General features: G+C 44.0%; 1 protein-coding gene across 1 annotated transcript in view; it reads right to left on the bottom strand.

Annotated features, from left to right (window-relative positions):
- The window catches only part of sspo (SCO-spondin), a gene marked incomplete at both ends in the record, with an annotated part of 79,563 nt that overhangs the window by 2,117 nt on the left and 53,875 nt on the right, over nt 1-23,571 (bottom strand). Inside the window, 19 exons of the mRNA XM_079181120.1 lie at nt 2,690-2,840; nt 4,935-5,065; nt 5,562-5,622; nt 10,244-10,339; nt 11,362-11,573; nt 12,795-12,959; nt 14,539-14,585; nt 16,874-17,025; nt 17,144-17,271; nt 17,578-17,748; nt 17,875-18,071; nt 18,320-18,458; nt 18,542-18,658; nt 18,869-19,030; nt 20,610-20,852; nt 20,937-20,983; nt 21,185-21,324; nt 22,159-22,283; nt 23,068-23,223. Coding sequence (XP_079037246.1) covers nt 2,690-2,840; nt 4,935-5,065; nt 5,562-5,622; nt 10,244-10,339; nt 11,362-11,573; nt 12,795-12,959; nt 14,539-14,585; nt 16,874-17,025; nt 17,144-17,271; nt 17,578-17,748; nt 17,875-18,071; nt 18,320-18,458; nt 18,542-18,658; nt 18,869-19,030; nt 20,610-20,852; nt 20,937-20,983; nt 21,185-21,324; nt 22,159-22,283; nt 23,068-23,223 — 2,640 coding nt within the window. The remainder of the gene's footprint in view (nt 1-2,689; nt 2,841-4,934; nt 5,066-5,561; nt 5,623-10,243; nt 10,340-11,361; nt 11,574-12,794; nt 12,960-14,538; nt 14,586-16,873; nt 17,026-17,143; nt 17,272-17,577; nt 17,749-17,874; nt 18,072-18,319; nt 18,459-18,541; nt 18,659-18,868; nt 19,031-20,609; nt 20,853-20,936; nt 20,984-21,184; nt 21,325-22,158; nt 22,284-23,067; nt 23,224-23,571) is intronic.

The following is a 23,571-nucleotide window of genomic DNA, read 5'->3' as shown; positions in this document are numbered from 1 at the left end:
ATAAAGGAAATGAAAAAGCTCCACGCCTCACTCTGACACATCCAATAAAAGCTACAGCTTCTTGTAATGAATAAACAGCAGCACATTTAACTCAGAGGTATCACTTTATATAAGATGCATAGCGTTTCCACGGAAACACTAGTATAAATATTGGCAACTGTGTTTATTCTGCGCAAAAATAAACCACAGACACTGCCCACACAATCAGTTTTGGAAATAACAAAAGTATTGCACGATTCGTTTAAATCTGGTTTGTATTTGTTTCTGCTCAGAGCTTAAGGAAGTTTGGAAGTTGACTCTAAAGGAGGGACGTTCCTGTGACGTTCAGACACGCTGTGGCTGCTTCTCTAGACTGGATGGTGGAAATGTATGTAACCCACTTAATCAGATTTATATAGTATTATTCCTGACATTTGTCTTTTGAAAAGTTCTTAATAATAATGTTTTTGTTTCACTTCTACCCTCCAGATGTTAATGCAAGAGAAGAAGTCTTAGTGTGTATATTACAAGAAAAGCTACATTAACTGATTAACTGATAAACAAACACAGTTGGTGCATTGTACTGGATTAAAATATCATACACATTGTTTGGCAAACTGAGTGATCATGAAGAAATCTGTCACCATTTATTTTTCATTTCAAATAACTATTAGAGAACGTGGAGGGAGTGAGGGGAATGCTGCCACACTCTGCGGGTTACTGTATATGCTATTCAAAGATACTCATGATGGAATAACGATTCATAAAAAGACAGAAAGCCGACAATGTTCTCCAAGTGTAGAAAAATGTTTATTGACCAGTTCAAAATATCTAACCAGTTTCATGGTGAACTCCAACTTAAAGAAGACTGCTGGCACATATACATTCTCTTAAAACATATACGAAACATATTTAAATGCATAATAAGTCTGAATCATAGGTCCTTTAATATTACTATAAATATACAGTAGAAAAAGGCTGTACAGGTTGAAGAATAGACGATCAGGTTTCAGAACAGGAACATCCAGTCATATGATGACTAAGGACCACACAACCACCAGGTCTTCATTTCTCCTCTCATCCATCGATCTCCAGCGCTCTCACTTGACTTGGCCTGGCGTTCATACCTGCTCTTGCTCACACAACCACACTCAGGTCACACATAACTCACACACACACTCAACACACTCGCTCAGCGTCTGGACAGGTCACCTCCTGTGAAGAAGACAAACAGTTGACAAATGTAATCCATGTCATCTCGGGGCTGTAATGAGTGTGTGTCAGTCAGAGAGAATCAGATGGGTAGCCCTGTATTGGCGGTTACTATGTCCATATATGTGTGTGTGTGTGTGTGCGTGTGTGTGTGTGTGTGTGTGTGTGTGTGTGTGATGGTGTGTGTGTGTGTGTGTGTGTGTGTGAGAATCAAAGATTGATCGCCAGAACGACCAAATCCGTCAGACGTGATGTCCTGGGACGATGAATGGGAGCAGGGGGGATGTTCTGAGTCGTATGTGGCTACATCCAATTAACTAACGCAATCAGCCATGTTGATGAATGGATTAGCACATAATTGCTTCAGAGGTGGGATCCGTGATTGAATTATTCATGGTGGGCGAAGGCGAACGTATGTTTCGCTCAGATTAGCTAAGTGTGTGTGTGGGTCAGCCATGGCGTTAATGGAAAGTGACTGAGAAATGTGTCACACGGCTTGTCGTACAAAACAACAAAGCTGAAGAACCTAAAGTTGTCACAAAAAAACAAAAACAAAAAAGTTTCATAAATTCTATACAACCTAACAGACGGTAGATTATATAACAGCCCAACTTGACCTGAAGAAGTGTTACTACAGCATCTGCAGCTGTTTGATTTTCAGCTCATTTTCCAAGACCAAAAAGACTACAGCCCATTTTGAACCCCTTGCTGTGACATCACTGATTGGGGTGTGGCCCAGCAGGGGGCGACTCCTCTGGTTGTATAGAAGTCTATGAGAAAATGACTCTACATCTCTCTTGATTTATTACCTCAGTAAACATTCTAAACATGAGTTTATGGTCTCAATCTCTAGTTTCAAGTCTTCTTCAATACAGCATGATGTTCATTTAGTAAATGATGGTCCATTTAGAGTCAAACAGACCATAAAGCAGGGTATGCTTTAGGGCGGGGCTACTGTGATTGACAGGTCTCTACCAGAGCCGTATACGGCGTCTCTACGTCACTCCTCCTCAGTCCAGATATGGTCACTTCCACTTATTGGTTGTGAAAAAACATCAACATGGCGGCAGCGAGATTGCCAGTATCGAGGCTTCATAACGGCAGTCCACAAACTGATGGGTGACGTCACCATGACTACGTCCACTATATACAGTCGATGAAGCAAACTTCATTCAAGGCTTGTTGCAGGACAATGATAAGAATCACATTTTTCTGGCTCATATAATGTTAGTTTATCATACTAATTCAGCCATGTGTGAGGGAACAGCAGCCGTAGAATGCTGTTATCAGGTGAGATGAGGTGTAAAACACATTCTGCTAGATGGCTTTCACATATGTGTGTTTTTCTTTGGAACACGAGTAGCCGGTCCTCTAAGTCTGCTGGGAGCCTGAACAAGTTTTTTTACATGTATTCAAAGTGTGGGTTCTCCCGCTGACGTGAGGGATGAACATGCAAATCCATTATTGCCCCCCCCCACCCACCCACCCACCCACCCACCTTGGCAGCTGGTGCACTCGCAGCTGTGGATGACGGGCAGGACGACCGGCTCGCTCTCCCCGCTCTCACACTGCAGGCTGAGGAAACGCACCGGGTTGTCGGGGTCCAAGCGGTAACTGCAGCACTCACACACTGACTGCAGGTAGGGCTCCTGTGGAGGGGGGAGGGGGGGGGAAATAATATTAAAGGGTAGAGGTCAAGGAAGAGAGGTGAAAAAAAGGATGAGTTGAAGGAGATGAACTAGTGTTGTCAGAATTGATATAAGAGGAGAGAAATATATTTTGTATATTGATGAATCAATGTAAGATGTGTAACGTGATTGGGGCCCCTCACACTGATGGAGTCACGGGGAATTCTAATCAAACTATGCAACTATTTATTTTTTTTGCCTCTTTTAGCTAATTGGTTTCATAAACTGGGCTCTCATAAATCTCTTTACAGCCAGCTGTCTACGCCAATGAGCTTCCGATGAGCCCAGCGTCCACCGCCCATCACCAAACGGCAGACAGACGCAGTGAGAGACCGGCTGCCAAACATAGTCGAGCAATCATAGCAGCTAAAGTTCCAGATGTTGTTATCAGGAGCACGACTCCATATGAGGCTGTTTCTCCGCTCGCCATGAAAACGCCTAGTTCTTCAGGTCGTTGAGACGTTCTTTCTCCCTTACTGTAGGAGGCAGAAAATGATATATCCGATCATTTAAAGCAGAGTTTATCAGCGTTCCTACTAAAAACAGCTGCTGAGAGCAGTGAGAGCGAACCAGACGGTTGAAGCTGAAGGCTGTGAAATTCAAACAACGAGCTCAAAGATGTTTAAACGCTTCACACAGCTGTGGGGAACTGCAGAGTCTGTGGGTCCATTTTTAAATATAAAGCTATTGATTAGTAAAGCCGTACGCTCTTAGTCTTCACTGCAAACTAAGTTTGTTTGGTGATTTTACAGGATAAACATTTTTTACTAATCAGACTAACACACAATACAAGCACAACATTGGGAACTAGGTGATAATTGGGCTTCTCTCTATCTCTTTAAATACAAAAACCCAGCCTCTGTGTTTTACACGATAGAAGGTAGCTTCTTGGAAGTTGTCCTCATGTGTCCAATTAGTGCAGACGAAGACCCAAAGAGGAGAGAGATTGGTGAAAAGTACAATGGGTGGTGATGTGGTGGAGAATGATAGATAATAGGAGGAGAGGTAGGTGAGAGGGGTGAGCCAGCAGAGGATCAAAAACACCTCCAACCTCTTTATAAAGTAGTTATTAGTGCTTGGCAAACTTTGAAAAGTCTGCAGTGTGTGTGTGAGTGTGTGAGTGTGTCTGTGTGTCTGTGTGTGAGAGTGTGTGAGAAGTCATCCGGCGGTGAGGACGAGCATGTGAATCTTGTGAACCGTAAAGGGGAAACGTCGCTGCGTCGCCTGGTCACTGGTTCCCATCCCCCGGTTGCCACAGTAACAGGAGGTAATGACACATTTGGCTGAGCTGATGTTTATTTTTGCTAATCTGAAGAACAAAGTCACCATGGCGATGAGGTGATGAGCTCGCTGTCTCACAAGGAAGAAAAAAAGACAACAAGGAGAAAACAGATCGTGACTCCTGTTGAAAACATCTGTATTTAGATCACTGGAGACTCAACTGCTTCATGTTCTTTGCCTGCCTTCATGTTGAAGCTGTGGACTGTGTCTCGATGCTTATTTATAAAGACGTGGGACTATATCAGGCGAGACCAGCTGTGTGAGGCCGCGTGTTTGACTTCATTTTGTTTTGCAAAAAAACTCCTCACACATCAGAAAACAGATGGACGATTTGGCTGCCCAGTGACAGCGTATTGAGGACAATGTTTTAATGGTTAGTGACTCTTTGGAGAGAGAATATTGCAGCCTTTCTTATCCCTAATTGAATGAATATTGCAGACATTTCTAATTTCAGTGGCTGATACTGTTCTACACCATTTACCAGAATTAACTGTGCAGCCCTGATGGGCAATTTGCAAACGATTATAACTAACTAACAGTAAATGTTTCTGTTCCAGTTCTGGACCCTTTTAGTCCACTTTGCTGTCCGTATTGGTTGTTATTGTGCTACCAGCTGTCACTCATGTCGAAGACAATGCTCGTCTGTGTTCGTGTCCACAGAAGTATCATCTTCTGTGTGTGTGTGTGTGTGTGTGTGTGTGTGTGTGTGTGTGTGTGTGTGTGTGTGTGTGTGTGTGTGTGTGTGTGTGTGTGTGTGTGTGCGCGCGCGCGTACCTCCAGGATGACATCGGTCCTGGACAGACAGCGTCCCCAGCAGGAGCTGACCTCCACGTTGTCAAGCCGACAGTCTCCCTTGGTGATGTTCCTGACCTGCACGTGGCGGCGACACTCTGGCACGGGCTCGCCTGACGGGATCGTGGAGAGGAGGCAGGGACAGGAGCAAAGGGGTTAAACAGAGGACAAGTAAAAGGAGATTTTTGCATAGGAGGGAAAAGACAATAGAAAAGACGGAGCAAGAGCGTTCCTTTCAGAGAGCACAGTGACATTGCCGCGCTCCCTCGCAGCATGTGACATTTCCCCCCCTGGGGAGAGATTCAGCCCCATCGTAGGTTAAGTAACGTAATCGCTCACTAATTGGGCACTGCAGCACTTGGTTTTTAGCCTCCTATAGAATGTCCCTATGGGACATTTGAATCAAATGAAGTGGTTTGGAGGTCATGATGTGGAATTGAATCATTGTGAGTTTGTTGGAGATTTGCATGTTTTACAAGTAGTGTTTCAATTGTTCTATTTGTTTTACATCACAATGGATGAAGACTCATCATATGGCAATTCAAACAAAAATGTCTCCGCTTTCTTGTGGAGTTTGTGAGTTTGTTGCACACTGTATGTTGCACCAACCTGGAAACTGCTTTCTACAGACTGGACAGCAGCTGCCTGGCTCCTCCACCTTGACCTCGCCCTGAGAGAGGGACAACGTGACGTAACGTTAACATTCTTTTGATGAGTCTTCATGAAAACAGACAGATGCATAACACAAAGAGTGATGGACAAAAAGAAAAACACCACAAAAATAATCTCCCACACTGAACTGAACTTGCATAATATTACCCAAAGTTTAAAAATGATGAGCAATCTCATCCAAACAATAAAAAACATGTTAATCGCGTCAGTTATCATCTAAAAAAAAGAAAGCACACAGCGTTGCATCACCCAGACCTTGTTAGCAATATTGCCATTGGCAATGGAATGGAAACGCTAACATACTGGTGTCCCTGTCTGAGAGTCATGAGTCTCAAAATATATTCACATAATGTTCAGCATGGTCACTATCTCAGCTTAGCATAGAAGATGCTAACATTTGCACTTAACACAATGTGGGAGATGTCATTAGGTCTGGGCATAAATCAAAGTACAGAACACGTTGAAATTTGACCCGAAGGTGGCGCAAGATTCATCTTGGTACATTCAATGATGATCCATCCGATAGTTTGAGACGTTTCACTAAAAAACAATGATGTAAACCTCATGGTGGAGCAAGAGGAAAGACACTGGGATAGGCTACGAATGTCTGAAAAAAATGTCATGGTCATCAATCCAGTAGTTGTTGAGATACTTCAGTCGAGACCAAAGTGGCTGAGCGACCAGCAGTGCTCTCCCATGAGTCATGTGGCTAGCATGGCAACAAATGTTAACACAGACTACGAGACATCAGTCCCAGGTCTCACCTCAGAGAGCACGGCTTAGGACTGATTTAAACCTGAGACACCATGGGTCATGAGGACCAGGGTTGAGAAACCAGCATAGAAACAGGTAAAATGGACAGGAAATACATTTTATTTTAAAAGACACACAACATAGGGACTAAGAATAGCAAGACAGTGCTGAAAGGACACAAAGGACGTAGAGAGAGAGCGAAGCTACTGAGGAAGAGAGATCTAGAACAGTCCAGAGATCAGCACGGTGTCCCGTGGTGTCCCTGTCTGAGAATAGCTGCTGTTAGCATACAGTCTCTCTCTCACACACACACACACACACACACACACACACATACAGTCGGACAGCAAGCTTCCAACACCAGACTCAGCTCACCTCTGAAACTTCACCCAACTAGAAAATGTCTCTAGCGCGCACACACCATTTCACCCCGAGGACTTCTCCTTTCCACTGCGCTGCCGCCGGCCTCCCTTCAGGGAGGGAAGGAGCCCACTCACTTAGGAGGTCACCAAGAGGGCCACTTTAAGTCCTAAGAGTTAAGAGACTGTATGTGCGTAGTGCGTCTGGAGGTGGAAAACAGTGTTGAATGTGGATTCCTTGTCCTTTCAAAGGAAGGGGCTCTTGGCATTTAAAGTAATGGGTGGTCAAATTAGTGTCGTCTTCAGGCCGTGAGATGGCGGTACCAGCTCTGTTAATGTGTCTGGCACAGAAAAAAAGAGGAGTCAGCATTTGAGAGGAAAACAGCCTGATGGCTTTTATCACCGGATATGATAACAGAACCTTTAATCCGTTACCTTGAGAAGGGCCTCCCAGTGGAAGCATGTTGGGAGATTTAGTTTTGTTCTCAACTGTAAACTGAGTCATAAATAACAGAGTGCGCTGTCACTAACCAATTTGCAGCCTGTCGGGAGAGGGAACACTGTGCATTAAATGACCTTTTCATATGAGGAGTGCTTTCGCTGAGGCATGACTTAACTTCGTGCAGCCATGAGGTGCAGAGAGAGTTACACAACGCACGACTCTCCAGGGACACGCTGCACCGGCGTAAGGACCAGTGCACACCACAGGTGGAACACTCAGTCCACTGTTTACTTTGTGGAGCTCTCTGTGCTATCAACCTCTCCCTTTAAACTTCTGGATGTTATTTGTATCCCCCCGGCCTTTATACATCCGGTGAGCTGTAGATATACATTCAGCTTGCTGTGCCAAAGATGAGACGGTTGACTTTTCTACTGAGACTTTTCTCAACGTCAGCACGAACTAAGATCGTTCACAGATTAAGTCGTGGACCCATTAGTGGGTCGCTTTCTATATAAAGGGTTAGTTCACCCCAAAATATGTTTCTCTCTGACCTTTTTTCTGAGACAAGAGAATCAATGAAAGAAGCTTTATCTTCGTGAGCATGTTAGCGTGCCGACGTTAGCATTTAGCTCAAAGCGCTGCTGTCCCTAAGTGCAGCCTCACAGAGCGGCCCTTGTGCCTGGAGACTCCAGACTTTCCTGTTAAAAGGATGATTTTCCTTAATAACCAGTGAAATATGGCGTAGAGTTGCAGCTGAGGGGAGAAGAAGCGCTGCAAAAGGATATTTAGGAGAAAATAGTCCACGGAGAGCAGCCTCAGTGAGATGATACTAGCGATGTTTAGTGGACCATTGTTCAACCCTTCTCCTCTATGTATAACCAAAGGACTGGACAGAATCTGTATTTATGTGGTAGCAACATTTCCACCTGTCTCACAATGTATTCATATTTCATGTGGAGTTCATTTTGTTCGTTATCTGCCTCTAGTTTACAGAGCACATACATAATTGACCAGAGTCTTAGTCGAGATGACCAGCTGTTACCCGCTCCTACTATGATACGTCTAACACGTATGATAGAGCATGATGTGATGAATGAAGGCAGTCACGGTTTTTTTGGTGATGTGCTGTCACCAGCAATGACAAGCATGCACTTGTACCCATAATCCCTCATGCATGCCGATCCAATTACCTACACCGTGCGCATAATGTTGTTGCAAAATAAATTGACTTGATTAGAATTTTGAATCTACAGCAGACACTTAAATATCAGGCATGGTACCATTCATTTAGCAGAACAGGTTTCAGCTTTTGCTGGTTTGGAATGACACTTAATTACATTTAACGGAGAGACCAAGATGGAGTGTTTTGTGGGAGGTGCAGTAGAAGGGCCCGGTAAAGGAGTAAGTTCAGGCTTGTGGGAGGATCGGACGGTCAGGTATTGATCTACCTCAGCCGGCGACTTGCAGAGAACATCCCACATGTTCTTGAGGGAGAGAGCATCTATTCCCCTCACTCACAGTAATTGAGACGTTTGTGACCAACAGAGCTGTGTGACCTGTAACCCCCTCGGGGTCGGGGTGGACTGATGGGTTAGTCTGGGAGACTGATCGCACCTCTGTATGTGAACCTTCATCTCTCCTACCTGTAACTGGAAAAATGAAATAAAATGCCAGGATGCCCGCAAGGAGTCGCAAGATTAATTTAAGGGCCATTAAGGGAAATAGATTATTCCTTTTAATCTTTACCTTTTCTCTCATTAAATACTCTAGTAGTTCCATGATCCAATTGAATCTGATAAGAGTAAATCACGCTTCAATTGAACTGTCCATGACTCATAGACATCGCTCTGTACTGAAGAGTTGGAAGAAGACAATTCTTCATATTAAGGAGATATAAGCAACAAGGAAAGACGAGCTCTACTCTCATTTTCTACAGAAGCGTTTGTGGTTTGAAAGATGATCGGTGCAACAACAGATCAAAAGTCTCTGTTGAGAGCTGCACTGTTCAGATGGCTGTGAGAGGGAACACAGTTCATAGGCTCCTCCTCCACTAGTGAATATTAGTTGGTACCCCCTAATGTCTGATTTTAGGGTCGGATCACTGACATCTGGAAGGTATCAGCATATATCTGCTTTCATTTAAAAACAGCCATGATATATAAGGTGCTCAGATATTAAACCACCTTAGTTTTCTTAATTGACAAATCACACATCACATAATAGATTGGCTTTAGTAGGGTGGACTGGTTTCCAGGGCTACTACTGTCATGAACTGCAAAACAAACTTAGAGTTAGTGAGAGGCACCTTTCTCTCAGAGACTGTGCAGTTCTACTTTTTACTATTTCTAACTATATTTGTGGGTGTTTCATACAGCTTACATACTAGTCCATGTATAGAAATGGAACTGGAGTAGAACGGACATTCCCGTTGAATGACTGAATAGCGTGTAGCAGGATGGTCAGCGCAGAGACCATTGCTTTTTCATACGGCTGCTGTTGCAAAGAATGTAGAAGGCTACTTCCGTATAAAGGGACATGCGGCAAGTGATGGACTCACTACGACTAACCCATGCTGGGGTGACGTGTAACACAACAACGTTGCGATCCTGTACTACTTTTGTACGAGTCCATGTCTCTGTGAGATGATGTTTGGGGGACTGAATTGTCTTGTTATGGTATTGCATATAAGTACAGTACATGTGATGTGTTTTTAGGATAGCTTGATCTCAGAGAGATTAACTGAGTAAATAAAACCCAGCTAAATAACTACCTCTGTTGTACGAACTGCTGGTATATGAAACCATTTCTCAGCTGGAGGAGATTTTGTTATACCGTTCCTACTGAGCGAGCTCTCCCGTTAATGTCTCGGCCAGTAAGAACAATGATGCAAGAAAGACATCTTTAACGCAACATTCACAGGATTTCTTCCTTAATCCAATAAAGTATCTTGATTTTTCTGGTATTTAGGATAAGCCAAAGATAGTCACTTAATTCAATTCAATTCAAGTACAAATACACAGTCAGACAGATGTCAGTTTGGCAATGAGTGTCAGTGTGTGTCTCACCTCATCACAGTGGAGTGCTGGACATCTAAACTGGCACAGTTTTTTCGCGTTGACACAGCGACACGACAGACAGCCGTCCTCCCACTCTGATCCTGCCTGGCTCACACACACACACACACACACACACACACACACGATATTCACTTATATTCACTTGCTAGACTTTCAAAATGCAGGTTTGATAAAGTGCAGCTGGTCACCACTCAGGATCTATATCTTCAGCGAAACCACTAAAGCTCTGGCTGCACCCTCGTGCATAATTTAGGTTGTGGAGGCCGTATGATGCTGTAATTATGGCAACGCATTATACAGACTACATTATACAGTGTATTTTCTTCTATGTATGCGTTAGCTATAGAAATCATTAACAATACTCAGTTTTTACCCGTACAAAGGCACCAACTAGGGAGTGCCATTGTGGCTCACACCGGACCATTTGAGGTAGTTGATTAGAAAATCATAGAGGCTCTTTATATGGACATTAATCATCCCCAGCTGGCAGACAGAGAGAGAGAAACAGTGTGGTGAGGTAGAAAGAAAGAAAGAAAGCGACAGATAAGAAGAATGACAGAGATGAAGGGAGAAAAGGTAAGAAAAAAGAAAAAGGATGGAGAAAGTGAGAGATTGAACACGAATTTGGTAATGAAAGCAGAAGAGGGACTGGTGAGGAATAAATCTGAGGTATGGGAAAGGAGAGAAAGAGAGAAAGAGAGAATGAAAGGCCTGAAGAAGAAATATCAAGGGGGGGCATGACCTCTTGTCAGTGTACGATTAATTCTTATAATCCTATAATATCCCCTCTTTCATAAATAATTGCTGGCAGGCTTGCCCAGTCGAGGTCCCAACGCTGGCTTTCTACGGCACTTCCTGCATAATTGATGAGGCTGAGGGCTGGAGAGGCACTGTGGTGTAGTGTGGCCCACGGGGCATGTCACTCATCTTCTAATGGGCCCTTCATTATGAGTAAATAACACAATGGGAGTGAATTGGAGGGAACGTAAACGCAACGCCAATGGTAAGGTTCAGAAGCGCCGCACAATGAGGCAGGAACAATGGCTACAAGCTGCAGAGTCAGCTGGTGTAAGCCAGTGTGTGTGTGTGTGTGTGTGAGTGTGTACCTCCCGCTGGATGCCCTGGTCATGGCAGGGGCAGAGGGCGGGGATGACACAAAGGCCCCCGGCGTCGCGGTAGAGCCCCTCCCGGCACACGCAGCCCTCGGCGGAGTGGCTGCAGTTGACGGGAGAGGAGGAGTAAATGTCCCGGCAGCTCCGCTCGCACAGCATAAGCTCTTCCGACGCGCTCCTCCTCCACTGCTCCCCGTCAGGACATGCTGCAGGGGGAGGAAGAGGAGGAGGAGAGGTGAGACAGGAAGACGGTAGGATGGAGGGGGGTATTTGACAAAGAGGAGTCTCATGATGATACATTGGTGGGAGAAAGGGAGTACAGGAATCACAAGGGGGCGTGGACAGAAAACTGCATCAAGGTACAGCATCAATCAGACACTTTCATTTTGCGTTTCTCTCTCTTACTGTGGCATACAAATTATGTTCAACTTATTAAAAACAATTCATAACCACAGTAAATAACATCAACACCAATTCACCCTTTACTAAACCCTTCCCCCAAACGTCTGTTGTCCAATTACAGCGCAGCAAGTTAACTAGACACGGTAGGCCTGTCAACCTTTGGGTTTCTCTACATTCTCAAGTAGACGGGGCTGTAGTGAGAGTGCAGGACTCAGCTTGCAGTCTAATAGTTCCACTTGCACGGCCAACTAGTGGTGACCGTATGCTTGTTAGTCCTCATCCTGTGGTCTTTCTTCTTGTAACGTTAAAGTGAAAAATGAACTGTTTGAATATACGAACCTGCAAGCTAAACACTCAAATAGGGTTATGCTAGCATGAAATAACAGGCTGATCTTACGCTCGTCCTCATGATACTTATGGAACTAGGACAAACCAGCTCCAGGACACACATGTGCAGACGATACTGTTCTAGTGAGAAGAAGGTGGAGTTGTCGGTCCTGTCACAGATTATTTCTTTCCGTCAAGAAGCCTTTTTTGGAATTAAATGTGACAAAGACAGAGAGAATTGATTTTGGATGTCAACACTCCGACCCTGTCAACACTACAATTAAACGGTCAGGATGTTGAAATCATTGAAGAGCACAAGCACTTGAGGCATTATAATCGATAAGATGATGAGCTGAGCTGTGACTGGAAGAAAAAAAGCCAGCAGCTCCTCTTGTTTTGTCTGAGGGAGCTGGCTAAGTTTGATGTTGACAGGTCCCTGATGACTCTGTCCTTACCTTCTTGTTTCCGCTTAATGAAAAGTTGCATTTAATTGCCTTGTCTGTGTTTTTGATTTTCTATTTTCACTGCTGCTCAAACCAGTTGCCCCTCTGGGGAAAAATAAAGTTCTGCTTGATATGACAAGCTCTGAGTAAGACGCTCTTTTAATGAACTGTTACAATATTCACCTGTGATCTGAGTTGCAGTTTATTCCCCACAAAGATAAACAAAACATCCCCATCTCCTCTCTTCTCACTCACCACAGTCGGGAGCCATGCAGGTCTTGGTGCGGTGCTCGGGGCCCTCACACGGGGCCCCTCCGTACCGGCTGGGCTGCAGGATGATTCTGGTGGAGCTCTGTTGCCCCGTGCCACAGCTCGCTGAGCAGGGACTCCACTGGGACCAGCTGGCCCACTCGCAGTGCACTGGAGGGGATGTGAGAAGAACATAATCACACTTAGCTCAGTGTGAGGTCTCACATTCATTTACCTGCAGCAGCAAGCAGCACATGGAAAATAATTGCCATCTGAGCGCTCTTCCTCAGCTCGCCCAAATGAAACTTCAGTCACACATATTGTCCCCACAATGCTTTTTAAGAAAGCCATTTGTAAACGGCACCACCGACTAGAAACAATGCTGAAATAGGCAACGGAACAAAACCCACAATGTCAACATTAGATTACATACAATATTTTCATTCATGTGTAGAATTCTAGACAAAGGAAGCTTGCAATATTTTGAGATTTGGGTTCAGAGGTCCCTTTAAAAAAATAAATCTCACACAAAAAGCAGGTTTGTATCATTCCTTCTCTTAAGAAGAAACAGAACTTGTTGTTGTGTTAAAGGACAAGAACAAAGTGAGCTCTCCCAAAACACTTTAATTCAACAGAAATAACCTAATAAAAAAACCCTGCTGCAGTGAATGTGGATCTTCTTACTGGTCCACTCGCTGGCTGATTGACCTGCTGAAATCATGCACGCTCAGCGGTTTAATGTGAGAATGTGTCTTACTTTTGATTTAGCTTACGTGCACTTTAGAAAAGGAGTAGCACATGTGAGAAGATGGTTCGTGTCAGTAAGTTTACCAACTGCACATACTGTGTACTCATTAACAGACACGATATGATAGCTGGAGACTCACTACATCAGCCTGCCAGGGGACTACTTTCTGTTGCTTCAGAGTCAGAATCAGAAACTGTTTATTGACAAGTACGTTACACATAAAAGGAATTTGTCTCTGTGATTGAAAAGGCAATGTTATTTAATTGATTTCATATTCTATTTAATTATATGTGTGTTACTGAGTTATGATTGTAACTTTGTACATTTGCACTGATAACTGTTGGATATCAAGCTGAGTGAGAATCAGTGTTAAAAAAAGACCCTTGATATTGAGCTGATTGTGCTCCCATTACCACGGGCACTTACTGTGTTTCAAACCTAAATTTAAGTTCTATTGAACGCTGTGGGAGCCAACAATTATCACTGTTCTCGCCAGAGTGTGTTTCCCAAATATCTATCGTGGAGGTGTTTAGTAAAATCGTTCTCACGATCAACAGTTCCCAAAATATGAGAACTGCTCTCATTCACGACGACCAAATCCAGAGGAGAGAGGAGGCGCCGCTGATCAAATGATGACCGATGAAAAAGACACATTCAAGTCTCTTGTGAGGATATGAAAGGTTGCTCTTTGCGACACTCTGCTCCACGTTATCTTTCATCCCCCCCCCGCTAGCTCAAGATGGTATCACGTGTGTATCTAACAAAAACCCCGTAATGGCCTTTGCGTGCTGTGATTGATGCGACTGTCGCTCAGGTATTTGAGCCAACTGTTTCAGCAGCTGTTACCGACTATAGATAGGTTGACATATCTATCACGACCCTGACGGTTCAACCAAAGATTATTGTTGTTGTTGCCGGTGCTTTCGCTGCTAAAAGACAGGGGCCCAATGAAATGCGAGACATGCGTTTGGGTAAGAAGAGCTGGGACCGAGCATCACTCACCATCACAGAGCTCGGCGGTGCAGTTGAACACTCCTCTTTGGCACACACTGGAGAGAGAGGAATCAGAGGAGTGAAATAAAAGAGGAGATTATTGAACACTGATACTCCAAAAGCAATCGTCACGTCACACATGTGAGCACCAGCTTATTGAATGAGTATCAAACTCACTGTGAGGAAGACGAGATGACTTACAGCATGTCTGCTGCATGCCAGACTATCTATTACAGCAGATATCGCAGTACCAAACTGGATTGATGTTGACTGTATGAAGGAAATTCAACTCTGCCGATGTTCCACAACACTTTCAAAAATGACCTCAGAGATGATTCCAGTGGGATTTTGATTTCATTTGCATTTTTAAGTGTCCTTGGGATATTGTGGGACATTTACCACAAATGAATCAGACCACGGGCAACCTGACAGTGGTACAGGAGCGCTTGTGCTTAAGCATCACATTCTCACATTCTTACTTTAACTCGGTCAACTGATTGTGGGCGTTTGCTGGGTTAGGCTTAGTAAAAGGGTGTGGTTTAAGGTAAAACAACAAGGTTTGTTACCTAACTGGGATAACTTAAGTACGTACGTAACGTAACAAAAGTACCGTAAATAAGTCAACGTTGACTTGGTTTCACACGAGACACAAACATAAACGTCCCCTGTGTGTTCATCCCGCCTTGTGCAGACTTCCTCCCTCTTTATACCTCGTCTGTTGCTCTGACCGTCTAATAATGACGCTGGGGGGTTTACATTGGAGTTAGTTGAAAGCTTGGTGCGTCTCATACAGATGCTTAATGCCTCAGAGCGTCGGGCACTGAAGAGTCGGGTTTTGACGAGCTGGGAAAGAGAAATCTTTGCTATAGTGGTTATCAAAGTTAAAACCACACGACCCATGAACCCCTGTGCATATGGTTGCACATCCTTTGGTCAAAGGCTTTCACTTGTACTTCAGTAAAATGGAATACATATGTTGTTTTTATAGGACTTTAATTTGTTCTGTCATGTCCAAAGACGTATTTTAGGTTCTGTGCTGTAAAAACATGAACCAAGTAGTTTTAGTCGCCTGAACTTAATCTAACTTTAACCACAGTGGTAGATCAGAAAACATATCAATTATTTTAACAGTCATATAGGTTAGACAGACAACCTGTTTAGGTGTGAGGACTTTTACATAGTATACTAATGACACTTCTTAACAATGATTATTATGATATTATGGGGGAAATGTTTCACTGAAGGAGATTATTGTAAAGTGATTGGCGTGTAAAAGCAACAGCTGGATGAATGAATAAAATAAGTCAATATAACAGTTGCTATCGAGGAAATGAAAGATATTCAATAAAGAATAGTTATAGTCGTATACTGTACCAAGATGGTACAAACCAAAGACCTAGATTATGAGATCGCTCAAATACAGACAAGAATTGATTTTATGAAAACATGTTTTTAATTAAGCTGTAAAGACACAAGTAATACTGCAGGATTCTCTTGGGAAATGATGATAGACTCTGTATTACATATATCACATACCTAAAATTATTAATGAGGCGAATTATTGTCGGGACACTGGGAGGACAATTAGATTGCACAGCCATTGTTACAAATGTGCCAATTGATTAAGAGGCAAAAGGACATAAAACAGAGGCAATGCTGATGAAGAACTATTTAACACATCTCAGTACAAATGTCTCAATAAAAAGAATATATAAATCATCATGAGCATGAGTCATGGAAGTCAAGTTCAAGTTTACTGAACGCACACAGCCATAATTCCCCATTCACTCAGTGTGGTGCTGGTAAACGCAGACTTTTTAAATGTTGTGCTCACCTTTGTGTGCAGCCAGGAAGATATTTATGAGTCGGGTTTATTAACAGTTTCTCTTCCCCACAACAATCTCCTGGTTTTGCCCTTTAGACACCATTTGCAGTCAAGGTGAAGCATTTTTTAGACAAAACATGCATTACTACTCACAAAAACTGCAACAAGGTGTAAATAATGCAAATAAAGTACAGTTTGATCTTGGTTGCAGCCAGAATATGTTGTGAATCACATGGAGATTTAAATTTCATGAACTGATTTAACATCAATCAGATGCTGAACATGTGTTTCAATGAAAACATGGTCCTAAGGTTTAAAATATTTGACTAAACTCTCATTCTGAGAGGAGGTACAGGTTCACCTGTAATTTGACTCCCTTAAGGACCCTCCTCTATATCATTCAGAGGGGCCAGCCTCTGGACTAGGACACTCAAAGCCACGCCATGACTCTACAGACCTGCTGGCTTAAGAAACGAATGGTTGGTGAATGAATGGATGAAACCGTGTGTGGTGGATTACCATGTGTTGCAGAGGTGCTGGATGGCCGTTCCAGGTGGCAGCCGAGTTTCTGTGATCTCAGCGCTGGCATTCCAGCGCTGGAGACCGGTCGGCAGGGACAGCGGTGAACAGGGACAGTCGGCGTGGGACACACAGGAGCCTTCACGCAACACCTGCAGTATGAGGGACACGGTGAGACGAGGACGAATCACAACCTTATCGGGGGTAAGATTAAGTTCCATCACATATCACAGCTATCCCATTTCACGCGCACACACAGGTTGTCCAGACCTGTCCAGGAGAGCAGCTGCACCCAGGGGTGCAGGGTCCAGATAAACACTGAGTGTGTGACCACAGGTCCTCACAGGAATATGGACAGGAACCTGAACAGTCACTAAACACCTGCCCGCTAGGACACTCTGCAACACACAGACAAATAAACGCACACGGAATTACATCCATGTCTCATAGATATATATAGATATGCAGACGTGTGTGTGATTTTTCTCTCTGCACACGCTCCAGCCTATGTCTTCATAACAGGCTGTCTCAGCCACATCTGAGGTCACACCTCTGACTGCATACCGCTATGAATAAACTAACTTAAAATACCACTCATTAAGGTTCTTTGGAGTTGCTTGGCAACCACTCAATTTAAGCGACTTCAGGAATTATATTGCTTGGTAGAAATATATTCAGCCATGTGTGTGTTTGTGTGTGTTTACCAGGCAGGCAGCTGTTGGTGTTACAGACGGTGTGCTGTTCAAGTGGTCCAACACAGGCCGTCCCACCGGGCTCTGGCTCTCTGAGGACCGTCTTGTTCCGCACCGTCGACCCGCCGCCACACGTGGCGCTGCACTCAGTCCAGGGTGACCACTCGCTCAACAGACATCCCGCTGCAGAGAGAGAGAGAGGGAGAGGGAGGACACAGGTGGAGAACTGACAGGTGATAACACAGAAAGCTTTAAATGTGCCCCTTTAACACTAAGTTAACTAGTGTGGGTACTTGCTCCATGTCAAACCTGGACATGATGGCAGACCGCAGCTCTCCGTCTGCGTGGTGTCAGCACAGGAAGGACCGCCCTCCAGGTCCCGGCAAAGGCGTGTCCTTGTCATCTGGCCGTGTCCACAGGAGGCTGAGCAGGAGCTCCATGGGCTCCAGGGCTCATAAACCGGGCACTGAAGCTTGGTGCACACCAGAGTGCCGTTCTCACACACACTGTGTGACACACAGATGAAGGGGTGTTTGGAGAGGTGAGATAAAAGCTGTATCTCCTGCTAGAAATATCTGTACTCTGGAGACAAATATACCAACCCCCGAATTCCTTTTAAGTCTGAAAGTCTGCTCTTAATGTGAGACATCCTCTCCTAATATTATACACCAATTTGGACACAGTTTTCTACAGGCGTATATGTAAATTTGACTTTTCATATCTAAAAATAAAATTGACACAAAGCTGTTCCCACCAGGTGTTACAGTCCACGGAAAGCTCCTCTTCAGGGATGAACTCCAGCGTCCCATTGCCTGATGGGATACCACAGCGACACTCTGTCACTGGCACACAGTTGCCGTCCTGCAGCAAATGTCCCTTCGGACACCGACAACCTGAGAAATGAAATGTCAAAATAGAGAAAGACAAAATATTCCTCTCTTCTAAGCTACTGTTAATGCTAGAAGTCAAAGATGACCTGGGTGACATGCTCCCTGGAGACACTGCACATGCTCCCATAAGTCAGTGCAGCTGCGAGGACATTGATTGGCACAGCTCTCCTGGTAAATCCGCCCCCTATCCTCACAGCGCTCACCTGCAAGACACAGAAAATCAATCTTTCCCACTCTTCATCAATAAAGAGGAGCAAAGCTCACTGCATGTGCCAAAGAAAGTGACTTTGTGGCACTTTTTGTCATTGTTAGAGAGGGATTGGGAAGATTCAATTGGCATGCAACAAAAGTCTTTGCAATAAACGATCTGAACCCAGTTTGTGATGATACGTATGTAATGTAAATATCTGTACCTGGGCAGAGTCCCGTGTTGCAGCTCTGGCTCTGCGTCTGTTGGCTCTTGCAGCGGGGTCCTGGAGGAGAGGCCACGGGCCATCTGTAGCGCTGCCTGACTCCGCCGCTGCAAGGCTGCGCGCAGGCCGTCCAGGCGCTCCAGACACTCCACTGACACAGATCTGGAAGGGGTAGACTGATTATCATCAACCACCAACAACTCTGCTCTCGTCCTAATTTAAATGACCGTAATTATCACGACAGCCGCTGTAATAGATGTAATTGTTGTAATCATCCTCCGCGACAACAAAAGCGTGCTTACTGTTTATGGACTTATGTACAAGCGTACTTGAGCCATAAGACGTCTGATTTATATGTTAGAGATAAGAGTTTGTTCTTTTCAGTCATAGTCAATGAAACCTGCCTTAGCAGTTTAAGATATCTGGACTATGATGAAGTGTAAGATTTCAAATGTTTGACATGCAAATCAAACCTAAGGTTCATTGAGCATGGTGGTAATTCAGAGACATTCCCATTCATAACCAAAGGGGAGGGGCCAGAGAAGAATGGAGGGATGGCGGAGTTGACTCATTCATTGCACACACACAACACTAAATCAACCTTACAGTGCTCCACAGAGACAGTGACATTAAACGCTTCCTTTTTCCATTTCCACTCCTTTGGGAAATAATGAAAATAGAGTGGAGAGGATGCACATTGTCATTTTTCACTGTGTAAACCAATCGCAAGCACTAAAACCATCTACTGATGGTGACTATTAATCTTAAGCGACAGCAGTGAACTGACACAATAAATATTCAGTGAACAACAATGGAAACTTGTCCCCACACTTTTAATTTTTTTTTCCTGTTTTGAATGCTCCACAAACCATATATTGCAAACTGGCACTTTCTTAATCTGACTTGCAGGATGGAGACGGCTTGTCTATCTGTAATTACTCATCTGAGTGAACCGAGGCTCCATTCCCGGGCCTCCTCTGTTCAACCTCTCCAATCAACTCCCACTAGCTCAGATTGTGGACAACAAAGCGTCCGACCACAGTTATGTGAACGACACACAGATTTACGTGACCATATCACCAGGTCATCAAGCAACTGTAAGATTAACTTACGTTTCAGCAGGATTTAGAAGTACCTAAACGGGTTATCTTTAAAAGGCTCAGCTACTGTAATTGTGTCTTTCTCTCATGTCTCTCTAGCTGAATCTCTCCATTTATTCACATCTGTCAGTGGAGTTTAACTGCGCTGTAGTGTTTTTCTTCTTCTTGGTCTATTTTATAAAATATTAACTTTCATTATATTTCTAAAATCTTTTTATACTGGCTTGTGTCTCTTATAAAACTTGTCTTGACGCCCTTTTATGTCTTATGTAAAGCACTTTGAATTTCCATGTTGCTGATCAAATAATAATTTGCATTGCATTCCACTCACGCAGTTTTTTGGCATGAAAGTATTTCCCTCTCCTGCCGAGAGAAATCACACTCTCTGACCCGCTTTGTGATTCCTTTTTTCTATGATGTGATGCTTGTCTAGCTCCGACTCCTTCCCTGCGTTGTTTGCATACAATCTTTTGATGGGAGCAAAGTATCAAACTGCTGCCACATGCTGAGGGGAACTCGGTTGGAGCAAAAACCGTCCCACTACTGTCCCTCACTTTGGAGTTAGAGGAGCAACTGGAGCTTGAGAAAGGCAGACTGAGGAACTGACTGCCATTCTGGAGTAAGAAAAAGGACGCCGTTACCTCTGCAGAGGTTGGCATCTGGACAGAGCCTCTCCTCCACCAGAGGTCCTGGACATTGGCTCTCCTCTTCCTCTTTAGAGACCGGGAGACCCGAATCCAGGTCCAAACAGGCCCGGAAACGCCTCTGGGTTGAGACCATCCTACTGCTACTGGTGACTACTGCTTGGGAGTTGCTGTGTTGCAGGGAGGAAGAGGGTACACAGGGAGAACAGGGAGTCCACTCTGACCACTCGCTGAGGATGACTGAAAGAAGGAAAGGAAAAGCAGGATGATTGCATCATTCAACCAGGAGCTCCATACATTACTGTCATTGCCCTGCTTTCTTACCTTCACACTCTCTCGTGTCACACTGCAAAGTTCCATCATGGCAAAGGCTGGAGGACAGAACAGCCAACAAACAGATTAGAATCACAACATGTCAAACTGAGTCATAGATCCCAGACAAACAGACACTGTTTCTCGATCGGTCTGTCTTATAAAAGTGGAAAACTACTTTGGTGTCACAGGGGGACCGACACAGAAAACATGAGTCCCTCTGCCGTAGCTCCATATGTTTGTAACAGTCAGGGTCTAACCAGGTACTGCAGCCTATGGTGACCGTGGCCCCCTGAGGGACAGTGACAGGTGTGGGTGGTTGGCCTGAAGCTTGCTGCTGCAGGTGGACGCAGCCACACTGCTCTGCAGGAACACAGCTACCATTCTGCTGCAGCAGGCCCTGGAAGGGAAAACACGTGATTGAAAACAAGAGCTGATGCAGTAATAGTTGTTCACTGTTTTATATATAAGCTAAAGAGCCAGATATTTCCCTCAGGAGTTGGTGGAGACAAAAAACTAAAGAGGTAAAAGACATTCTTCAGGTGGACATCAACACATCTCCAAATGAAAATGTTGTTGCTGGATGTGTAAATAATAAATGTTTGCCACGGCAACCTTGTGTGGCCATAACTTGTTTTCACTGCCAAGAAAAATCTGTTATTGCAGGCCTAAGTATTCAACGGCGATTGTGAAATGACTTATGGTAACCGGCTTCTTCTACACCTCTAGTGATCTGCTTTCTGTTCCATATTTCAGTATCTCTCCTCACTGCTGCTGTATGTGCGTATCATCAGTCCATCAGAGAGGAATATTTGCAATAAATCAAAGCTGGATGCTCCTAAACTGGCCCAAACAACATCAGAAAATTGTCATCACAACTCATATCAAGGTGATGTATTGACAGCGATATGTAGCACAACATATTTCACTTTCCAAACTCATGCCGATATATCTCTGCTGTGGTCTCACACAGACACACACACAGACAGTCCAGCAGTATGCAGGACTGGAGCGGAACGGACCAGACAGAATATTTTGGACTCTCTTCTCATTGACCTTTACCTCCACAGTATCAGGATGAGTCTCACCTGCTGTGCTCACTTTCAGAAACGTGAACACACCGAGGACAATTTTTCACCTTTTGACATAACTGGAATGATTTTTGCTTTTCTGCGAGTTAAACAGTGTGAGTGTGAGTGTTGATTTGAAACACAGTGGCGAATGAAATGATCACCTGTGGGCAGTAGCAGCCAGGTGTACACTCCTGGACTCCTACACACACATCTCCATCGCCCTGCAGTGCACACTGCTTCTCACAGGGCGCGCCGCACGCCGAGTACACAAACGGGGCTTTGCAATCTACAAACACAAGTAAAGAAACATGAAGTAGATTGTGTACATTGTAAATATGCACAAAATCCAACGTGCACACAATCATATGCTTGTAATCGATCAAACCCCTTCTGACAGTGAAAAGGTGTTGATTGATTTCATGTGTACAGAAGCATTGGGAGGCCAGTCAGAAATACATTCTGCTCATCCATTTTATAAGTCTGATCAAAATTGTTTTCCCTTCAGTGTTTATGACATAAGAACAGATGAAAATAATAATCTTGTTAAGTTCCTAATTCAGAATCATCTCTATAAGAAGGGTGGGAAAAGTTTGACCAGGAGAAGAAAATGTTTTCCAGAATAATTTGTCTAAGTAACTTTTTTTCATCTGTGAAAACTGTTAAAAAAAAAGCATTCATGCTTTTCTCCGTGCACTTAGGTACATTTGTAGTGTGTTAGCAAGTTATGTATATTAAAACTCACCTGGAAGAAAACATGCACGCTTATATTCCTATTTAGAACATGGGGCAGTGGTACACTTCAGGATCTTGTGAAGGGAATATTACAACAACAAACACTCAGATCTCAGAAATCTCACCAGCCTAAACTTTTCTCCACCTGTTTTCACACATGGAAAAAAGTAACTTACATGAATGATCCTGGAAAAACTCTTTTCCCACCTGTATCCCAGATGATTGTTTTAGGGAAAATAGAAAGATAACATTGGCAGAACCCTTTTTCTCCTGTTCTTAAGTTCATTTTTTTCCCCACTTGCCCCTTTTCTTTTGTTTACACCAAGGTGTTACCTCACCATCACATTGACTGAGACTGCATGTCCTGCTCTGTGTTTCAACAGGAGTGCACTGTTGCCCCCTGGTGGCTGGGGAGAGAGCTACGCGGTAGCGCAGCTGCCTCTGAGACGCACAGGAGCACTGAGACCAGACGCTCCACTCCGACATGGGGCAGCCTGCAGAGGGAAAGAAAATCAACCAATCTGGCGCTACGTGCACGCAGGTTCTAACAAGCACTTCATGTTATTTGTGATGCACTTAGAATCTGTGAAGCAGCACTTGGACTTGTGCTCACGTGTCCCAGAGTTGAGTCTACTGCTAAGTTAATCAGCGTGTAACAGATCTATTTATGCACCAAACATTCAGCCTCCTCTTTTACAATCAGCATAAAGCTGTCCCACTGGCATCAACTACTTGAGTACAGCTACAATCTAATTAGCAACCACTATGATCTGCCACAACAACAACAGAAGGTTCAATCATATCAAATCATTTGTTGCATTGATCAATTGCTCAATTTAGCT

The sequence above is a fragment of the Pholis gunnellus genome (assembly GCF_910591455.1).
Source record: "Pholis gunnellus genome assembly, chromosome: 20".
Classification (NCBI taxonomy): Eukaryota; Metazoa; Chordata; class Actinopteri; order Perciformes; family Pholidae; genus Pholis; species Pholis gunnellus.
This window is presented reverse-complemented; position numbering and strand designations above follow the sequence as displayed.